Source organism: Penaeus japonicus, unplaced genomic scaffold (genome assembly GCF_977035675.1).
Source record: "Penaeus japonicus unplaced genomic scaffold, GWHDUDI00000001_assembly GWHDUDI00000007, whole genome shotgun sequence".
In the NCBI taxonomy this organism is placed as follows: domain Eukaryota; kingdom Metazoa; phylum Arthropoda; class Malacostraca; order Decapoda; family Penaeidae; genus Penaeus; species Penaeus japonicus.
This window is the reverse complement of record NW_028234409.1, coordinates 2944155-2954154: the sequence shown is the minus strand read 5'-3', so window position 1 is coordinate 2954154 and position 10000 is coordinate 2944155. Positions and strand designations below refer to the sequence as shown.

The window sequence follows — 10000 nt, the reverse complement described above, 5'->3', positions numbered from 1 at the left end:
AATTTTGTTATTATCATTATTATTACTATCATCATTAATGATATTAATATCATTATTGCTATTATCATTGGTATTGTTATTATCATTATTATTATCATCCCTATTATCATTATCATTATCGTTATTGAGTTTATAATCATTATTATCATTATCAGTACTGAGTTTATAATCATAATCATTATCATTATTGAGTTCATAACCATTATCATCATTATCAGTACGAAGTTTATAATTATAATTATCATTACCATTATTGATTTTATAATCATTATTATCATTATCATTATTGAGTTCATAATCATGATCATTATCAGTAATGAGCTTATAATCATAATTATCATTACCATTATTGATTTTATAATCATTATTATCATTATCATTATTGAGTTCATAATCATGATCATTATCAGTAATGAGTTTATAATCATAATTATTATTACCATTATTGACTTTATAATCATTATTGCCATTATCATTATTGAGTTCATAACCATTATCATCATTATCATTATCAGTTTTATAATCATAATTATCATAATCATTACTGAGTTCCTAATCATCATTATCATTATCATTATTGATTTTATAATCTTCGCCATCACCTGCATGACAATCGTGGTGTGTGAGTCTAATAAAATCAATCAACTGGGGAATTTCTGCACTTTTTCATTTGACGCACGAAAAACGTTATATATTTTCTACGACTTTTATTTTTAGCATATTTGATCAGGAAATAAAAATCTTTTGGATATAAAAGTAATACCGACAGGCCATGGTGACACAAAGACATGTGTTTTTGGTTTGTTATTGGTAATTTGAGTTCGCCATTTTGTTCGCCATTTTGTTCGCATTTCATAATCGTTGTAATTAATATTATAATTAATCTATCTTCACTATTTTTTTAAATAAATATGACAATAGTGGAAGTACGTAATAGTGACATCGTGTTTGTAGTTTTAATTTTTTTTTTTTTTTACTTTACTCTTATATTACTACATGAAAAATTAATATTTCTTCCAGAAAAAAAAACATACTAATTAGGGGCTGCTTTTTAACATACATATTCAATCTAGAATCACGCTTATATTATACACTAAAAAAAAAAAAAAAAAAAAAAAAATGTCTCGTCACTTCTATCCGAAAAAAATACTATACAATACTCGCTGATTCACAACTGACTGAGCATCGAAGTATCCATTTACAATCTGGGGGTGGGGGGGGGGTATATCAGAATTACTCGACTGGCTGTTCAACAGACAAGAGACCACACACAGCAGTGGTAATATCTGATTCTAATGTCTGAGATGACAATATTATTTTTACGCAACCAGTGCTGACACGATAAAAGAAAAATATATAGTTTATTTACGCACTGCTGTCGATTGATGGCGTTGGCAAAATAGACTGATTAATCATAATGGAGGGATGAATTACTTAGAAATAATAACTACAAGGATACTTAAATCAATTGCAGAGACTAATTAAATTGTGGGTTGAATGATTGCTATCACAGTTGCATCGGTTTTGGCTCAGGAGAGTTTGACTGTCTTTGTACCATAAAAAATGTAGTAGTTTTGATGACAGTTCTGACGCGGAACACGGAATTTCACTATATCTTTAAGCCACTGAAAATTACCTCACAAACCCCCAAAAAACATGGAGAATGAATCAAATACCTTAAAAACATTTTATATACTTGTAAAAAATAGTTTTCAAGGGTTCAAGAGTATGCAATAAAAACTCAAGCATTATAACAGAACGTATCGGAAGATTGGAAAACACAACATATAAGACGGAAAGGGGAAAATATCATCATAATTTGTTCGTTGCACTTAGTGAAAGATTTAGATATTTTCGGAGTTATATCACTCAGGTATTCTCTTTTCCTATAATTTATATGGTGAAGAGTGAGTCAGATTATCCCCTAAATATGAATATCAAATGTGAAGTCATTGCTGATCAGTTTCAAAACAGCCGCTTATATCTGGTAAATTATGTAAAAAAAAAAATTACCCTTTTTACCTTAAATCCAAGTAATAAGGTTTAAAGGATTATGATTCTTCGCAAGGATTAGGATGTCCTTTAGAAATGATTTTTCTTTCTTAATAATAAACAAAACTACATCTCCCACCCGTATATTCACATCCAATCAAAATCTCCTTAATAAAAAACATCATTGGATTAAGCTAAGAGACACAAGGACTCGCAAAGACTCGCTTCCACAGCTCCTCTGAAAGGACTGTCGTTGAGGTCACTAGGCGGTGTTCGTCCAATGTCTCTTCGTGAAAGAAACTCGTTGGTTAGCCCGTTTTTACCCCACCTGTAACCACAAGCTAATCGGTCTCCTTCGCGGACTGCGTTCAACATCGGATTCAGATCTCCGTTAAGTTCGTTCGTTTTTTTTTGTTTTTTTTGTTTGATTGTTTTTTAATATAATGAGTGCAGTTGTTGGAGATTTTCGCTTAGTTAATTTCTTAAGACAGACTCCGTAAGATCATATATGCTTCTTTTTAGATTTGCCGAGAGTTGAATTTCACTTTATTGTTTGTTGAACGCACCCAAGCTCTTCCTAGCCTTGTATTAACGCCACGTTATGATGAGACAATATTGCTGCCTCGGTATGTGTAATTCTTCCACTAGCTTTTTGAAGTCTCCGTTTATTGATAGGATAAAATGAGTTTTTTTAATCCGTTTATATTGAGGCCAATATCCTGTGTACCGGTTACCTGGTAAAGCCATATATTTGCATCTTCAACTATTTTTGAAGAACAGAATGTTGCGCTATCAACATCTGTAATATCACCTACAAGAATTCCTCCACTCTTAGCTTTAGGAAATGTCAGACCAGAATCGCTGTGATTATCAACCGAGGTTCGTAAATTGCAATTCAGACAAGTAACAATTAAAAGGGAGCTTGTGTTTGACATGTACTGCTCTCTAGTCGTCTAAAACATATCCCTTTGTGAGGAACCAGTTTCTAAGTTGAAGTGATTCTCTCTGGTGAACGTACTTTCACTTGAGTGTTTAAAAAAATTGATTGCTGCAATTTTTGGAATACCATATGCTAATAAAGTATTTTTTATCCTTTCTCCACTTACGGATTCTGAACAATTCTATTAGCATTAATAGTAAAACTGCTTCCAGATTACTTGCTTTTATTCATGTGTTAGAGCCGCTCTACTGTCAGTATATTAATAGTAGTGGATCTATTTCGAAAAAAACATTTTAGTTCCTATGATATTTTTGAAAACCATTTTAATTCCTGATATTTGAAGAAAAAAAAAATTAATTCCTATGATATTTTTGAAAAACAGTTTAATTCCTATATTTTCAAGTTCAGACCTCATGCAATTCAGATCATACACATATGCTTCCTAATGGGTTAAAGTGCATAGACGATTTTTCCTTTTTCTGAGGTTAACTTTTTTGGGGGAAAGGATGTATATTGCCTTCCATGTATCTATTTGGTTCAAGATGGCACTGTTTTATTTCTACACTTCTGGTGGTAGGTAGTCCAGCCAGGCAGCTTTGGTTTATGAAGTTCACTGACATTCTTATTTAATTATCTTCGTCAAAACTTCCCCTTTTGACGATGGACAGTTTATTAGTCTAGTTAATAATTATAATTGGTTACTAATATTAATTCCCTAGTTATTATAAGCACAACAGAATAACGTTTTCTTTATGCTTTATTTTGAACTAGGTATTAATTTCCCTTACAAAACGAAGGTTAAAAATAGTCCTTTTTTTGTACATTTCGGAAAAAATTCTTGTAAAGAAAAAATACAGTACATATGGCAGTAATATTTCTTAACTCTCAGGTACAGCAGGTCATAAAATACATCAGTACATCCTTGTATCTTAAATAAAATGACAACTAACAAATAAAACTATAAAAAAGGAAGTACTATATATCATATGCACAAACTTCAAAAGGTTCCCTGTACCTGAACTCACCTAATTCATGAACACTGACCTTAGACTCGAGTATATAAAGCCAAGAATCACATGACATGTTGCATCGTGCCATCAGGTTCTCTCTAAAACACCACAAACCAGGCCGAGAGATGAACGGAAACGCCATCCCAATCAACTTGATTCTTTACTAGACCTATCACAGTTCCAAAGTTCATGACCACTTCATGACTTAAAGTTTCCTTCCTTAGTTGTTGTTTTTTCTTGTGTAAATAAGTCTACCCGACCAGCTGGCTGATCTTCTCATAACCAGCGTTCACCAGGAACTTGAAGGTGGCATCTTCCTTGAGGTCTCCCAGTTCTTCGCATTCCAGCAGTTCTTCGGCAGGGAGGAGAAGTTCCTTTATGTCAGTCCCTGGGTGGTTAAAGAAGGAAGTTTTTAGATAATTTAGATGAAAGAACTTTAAAAGGCATGTAGTTAATTGATACTACTGAATTTCACAAATATGAGAAAGCAGAAAATAAAATTACGTTCTTGCTTTGACAGAAATGAATGCAAAACACTGGTGACAATAACTCGATGCTACTCCCGCACCTTGCGTAAATGCCAACTCTATTGTCTTGAAAAGCAAAGTGTCGCTGATTGCTTCTAAAGGATTGTCTGTGTCCATGTGATGCCAGGAGTTGCGAAGCACAGCGCGCACCCAGATGTCCTTCTTCAGCTCTGGGATTTCTTCTCCAGGAACAAAGGCCAGCAAGTCTAAAGCCTTCTTGAAGTCAAATTCATTGGCGTAGGTGTTTTCATCTCCAGTATAAAGCTGTTAACAAAAAAAAGAAAAGATATGCATGTACACACAATGCAATATAAAAGCATAGTAAAACATACTGGTGTAGAAAGCAATAATCATTAATCTTTCACAACCGTCTTTCAAGTATAATAGATCATCTTTAAAGTAAGATCAAATAAGAGTTAACAGACACCCATTTTAACCAATATCATTTGTAAATACAACTGTAAATACAGACGATCATGAATCTCAAAATATCAAAAACAACATCAATATCAGAAATGAGCAAACCATCTTATTTGAGTGAAAAGTTACATACATGAACGAGTTCAGTAGGCGAAAGCACTCTCATGGTGTCGGCCTCGAGGGAGTGAGCGTTGAGGACTGGTTCCGGCAGCTGCTCCTGGTACAAAATGAGTTCCTCTTCTAGGGTCATCGTGTCGTCCTCCACCACACTTGTGTCTCCGCTGCCTGGCACACTGGCAGCTAGGTTGCATAATTTACTGAGGCTTAGCAATGTCTGCAATAAAAATATGAGAGTAATGAAATAAACTACATTGAAATTATGTGATTCTTACTTGAATAAGTATAGCTAATGACAGGGAACATATATTTGTTATCATCATTATAACTATGGTGCTTATAAGCTATAGTATTCATTATAATGATAATTATTATACTAATGATAGTAATAATAATAATAATGATATCAATAGTAGTAGTAATAATGACAATAATAAAAATGATAGTAATAATGATGATGATAATCCCAGGCAGAAAAAATAAAAGTATGCATCTTTTTCTCTTACAAAGCACAAAGTACAAAGTAAAGTCTCACCTTTTTTCTGCTCAGGTAAGTCATCTCATCCAAGCCCAGCTGACGCAGAGTGGTACCAGCTGATGAAAAATCTCTGGTCTGGATCTGGTGCAACCATGCAAGGGAAGTGTAGTCTTGCAGGAAGCGAGACAGGTCCCCTTGGCCCCCGTGGCTCAGCAGGCGACCTCGTTTGCCGGTCTCCAAGTACCAACGGAACACAAAGTCGGAGAAACCCTGGAACAGCGAAGGTACGAGAGTGTTAGATACTGCAGTGATAAATTGTGTGTGATTTTGTGTATTTTATCTAAGGTACAAACTCAGGGACATAATCAATAAGGAATGATAAATGAATTCACAACTGTGGTAAATGTCTAGTCATTTTTGAGAAGCTTAAAATGTATATGAATGTTTATAATCAAAGAATCACTACGAGAGATTCTTTATCATCCATCTTCCACTAGGCCTATAATTAAATTTATTATGCTGTTAAGCTATAAAGAAAAACCCAAAACTTACAGAAAAAATGTGGCAAAGGTAGAACAGGTATAAATGAGAGTAAACAACTACAAAGAATAAGAGGTATAATTAATGCAATTTGATGTTGTATCGTCACCAAAATCACATCACGTTAATCTAATGAATGTATAACAGTGAAACATGTTAGTTACACATCTTGCTTTATATAATTAGTCTACAATACAGGAACAGAAGGATAACTCTGATTCCTCCTATGCCTTTATATTCATTAAAAATACTATGGTTCATCTCAGTCTATATCTCCATCTTTTTTTTTACACACATATATACACTATGGGGGGAGAGGAAGAAAGAAAAGGAAAAAAAAGTTCCTCTAAGCCTTAGATCCTCTAACTACCTTATGGCTATAAATAGAAGCATAGTTAAAATAAAATATAGACATATTAAGGATGGAAAATAAATTGTGACATTTGGGGCACAGAAAGACTTCCTATTCAGAATAAATCTGGACAGAAATTTATCAATTTTTTATTCTACTTTATCCGATGAGGAACTATTGACAAGTCTGAAAAGTTGCAGTATATTCTTTCATCCCCATTGTGGTGGTGTTTCATCTCATTCATTGGATTCCTTTCTTCCTAACTCAACCTTCTGTTATGTGAATACCTCAGAGCCAAACTGGGTCATGTACTGGCTCAGCCTTTCTTGGTTGTCAGTACGATCGCAGACCTCTACCAACGTGCGGAAGTCACAGTACTTCTCGGCAAGTCCAACTGCTTGGTCATACTGCTCGCCTTGCACTGAAAAGAGGACAAAGTCGTAATGTCAAAACATATCATTTTGATAAGGGAAACATCATACGATATTGATTTCATGAGGAACAGGGGGAAAGGAGTTATAAAGTTCTAGAGGAAAAAAATCACTTTTTCTAACCTAATAATGGGGATTTAAAAGGAACATTGTGATAACAGAACAATTCTTTGATTTAGGCACTTCAGATATGAACCCTATCCCTGTCCTAAGAACATGAATGGTAGATTACCACACACCTATCCTCAGTAGATGCAGGTTAGAGCAGAGAGAATGTCATTCCATCTGATGATACCAAATTAGTGGAGAGTGAGTGTGTGCAGAGAGAAAAAGCTTTACCTTATTGTTTCTTTCTTGGTTATTATAAACATGGAGCAGGAATACTTCAATGAATATACTTTTTCTTATTCAATAAATGCTCTCAAGTTCCGATTATCATTTTAATCTCTAGAAAATAGTTCCAAAAGTTCTTAACAAATAGAAAATGAGGGATGAAAATGGAAAACAGCAGTATCAATAAACATAGTACAAGCCAACTACCAAATTACTGAATTGCTTTATATTCTTTCCTTTCCTGTGACTACACAGTCAAGCCAACACAGCCACTCAAAACCATGGCAGACTCCACAAAACATAACCTCATCACATGAAGGTCACTCGCTAAATATCCTTAGCAAAACTAACCAAGAGGCTGAATCAAGTTGTAGCGGTCTCTCTCGTACGAGCGCAGCAGTGACTGGTGCATGTCATGGCTAACTGCTAGAAGAGAGCGAAGTTGTGGTTGGTACCCAGTCAGGATGCAATCTGCAAGGTCGACCATCTGTGTGTAAAGCTTGGCTCGGGTCGCTCCGTCCTCAGCTCTTGCTAGGCCAACCTGAGAAAAAGGTCACATCAGACAACAGGAATTAAGTCTGCTCTCACTGCATGAAAGAGAACTCAAGTCATAGGTGAAAGTGAAAAAAAATTAAAATAAATAGATAAATGAAAATTACTTTGATTTGCTTTTAATCTTCCTAGTACATATTTGTTTTGTTTGTAAGCCTCTGAGCAAGTACTCAAGAAAAGCGGTAGAGTGGAGCAGAAATAACACAATCCAAAATCATCGTACCTCCACTGTAGTGTTGTGCTGCTCCAGTAGAAGGGTGCGCACTCCACGAGAACTCTGGGTGGCAGTCCAGGGTACGTGTTCAAGGGGAGGATCACTAGCAGTGCCTGTGATCCCAGAAATAGATGCACTGCCTATCCTGGCACTTTGTAACAGTGCCAAGACCAGGCTGTTTACAGAGTGAATAGTAGCTGGAGCATCACGAGGTGCTACATCAGCTGCTAAGACCTGGAAAAAAGGGTATATATTCGAATATATATTTGGTTTGAAGGATCAAGTCTTTATATCCATTATAACGTACAATGACCCTACCAAAAAAAATGTCAATGAAAAGCTAAAATAAACAATTCATAAAATCTCAAGAGTAAATAAATAAATCAATTAAAAACATATACAAACTCATCCCCCTCATACCTCGTCTTGGGCACGTAACAATCCCCAGATGATGTCTTCGACCTGACTCACGCGGCGGTAAAAGAGATCAGCGTGGGTCAGCTTCCCTTTTGGGGTCTCTCCTCGTTCATTGAGTACATGCCTGCAATTCATTCATGCTACTTTATAACAAGATAGTTTTCTTGTTATAATATTGTCTCTTTTGTGATCTTTTGACGATAATAATGACATATTAAAGTCAAGTTAAAAGGCACTGCACTTCTACTTTGGTAAAAGTTGACCTTTTGAGTCTCACAAATTCTGTTCCAGAGGAGTAATGGCTATGCAAAATGTTTTATTAATATAGTACAAAGGTTCTCTACTTCCTCCAGTTGACTCCTTTGTGACAATGAATGATATAAGCATCAATAATAATTCACTAAACAATTTATAACCAAACAATATCTAAATAATTGTAAATAACTAAATTATTCCTCCAGGTCATACCTAATGGCAGCATCAATGAGATGTTGATGGTCGTTGTGTCTTGTGCGTAGAGCTGTTGCAAATGCTAATCTTTCAGCATGTTCAGCAAGCAAAACTCGAGTAAGGACTCGGGCTTCCTCGACCTGACCAACGCTCAATCTCTGCCATAGCCCAGTCTGTAAACAGTCAATCATAGTCAATTTAAGGTTAAAAGATTCATGTCTGAATTGAAATTGTTAAATGCAACCTCTTTTGTCAGTTAGAAGATAAGGCATGATATTCCCCTCATTCCCTCCAGCTGATACATCTAGGCCTCTCTGACAATTTGTACTGAAATATGGTGACAAACTAACTTAAATATTAACAATACACACCCTACTTTCCAAACATATAGAATATTATCTATAACCGAGTAATCAAGAGAAAAAAAAAGAGAAAAAGAAATAGACCCCTGAAGTCTTTATCTAAACATCCAGCACTCTGACCTGGTGCAAAAAGTTGATGTAGTACTGATGAGCTGTTGTCTTATCTCTCAGCTGATTCTGGAGAATAAGGGACATTGGAGCACCTGTGCCGCCGGCCTCATTGCTCTCGGCCCAACGAGGATCTGTCGCCGGGGAATCATCCAGCAGGTTGGTCGAGAGGTGGATGACGGTCGCATCCACAGCAGAGTTGTCTGCCCCTGGGAAGAGCTCATCCAGAAGGGCCTGTAGAAGTGAAGATTGGAAATATATAGAATAAAAAGGAAGGATTATCCCTGTCACATAAATCATGATGTGTTATAAAGTATACAATAATATCTGTGTGTGTGTGAGTGTGTGCGTGTGTGTGTGCGTGTGAGTATGGGTTTAAATGGCTGTGGGTGTGGGTGAGGGTGTCAGCATGCATGTGCGTGTACATGTGCGTGTGCATGTGCGTGAGCATGTGCGTTTGTGTATGCAATTCTTTATGTATATGGATGTGCCTGTGTATGTGTTTGTGTGTGTAAGTTTGTGCACCAAACTGAATACAAACCTGAGCCTGTGGGATGTTGTTCTTGTTAAAATGTAGGAATGCAGCCTGTAGTCTAGCCGTATGGTCTTGACTGGATGTGATAGCCTCTAGACCCACACTGCTGATGTTGAGAGCCTCACAAAGCCGAGAGGTATCTTCTGCCACACTCTCATTTAACAACATGCTGCCATGAGAACATTAAAACGTAATTTTACTTTTATGCTTCTTATTTTCTTT

General features: G+C 35.8%; 1 protein-coding gene across 1 annotated transcript in view; it reads right to left on the bottom strand.

The window, feature by feature from the left end:
- Positions 1-3466: 3466 nt before the first annotated feature.
- Positions 3467-10000, bottom strand: part of Nup133 (nuclear pore complex protein Nup133) — a 20425-nt gene continuing 13891 nt past the window's right edge. Inside the window, exons 11-21 of the mRNA XM_043017987.2 lie at positions 9785-9947; positions 9256-9477; positions 8792-8946; positions 8327-8447; positions 7916-8140; positions 7492-7681; positions 6664-6797; positions 5542-5754; positions 5023-5223; positions 4511-4733; positions 3467-4330 (exon numbers count right to left, since the gene is read on the bottom strand). Coding sequence (XP_042873921.2) covers positions 4194-4330; positions 4511-4733; positions 5023-5223; positions 5542-5754; positions 6664-6797; positions 7492-7681; positions 7916-8140; positions 8327-8447; positions 8792-8946; positions 9256-9477; positions 9785-9947 — 1984 coding nt within the window. The 3' untranslated portion in view covers positions 3467-4193. The remainder of the gene's footprint in view (positions 4331-4510; positions 4734-5022; positions 5224-5541; positions 5755-6663; positions 6798-7491; positions 7682-7915; positions 8141-8326; positions 8448-8791; positions 8947-9255; positions 9478-9784; positions 9948-10000) is intronic.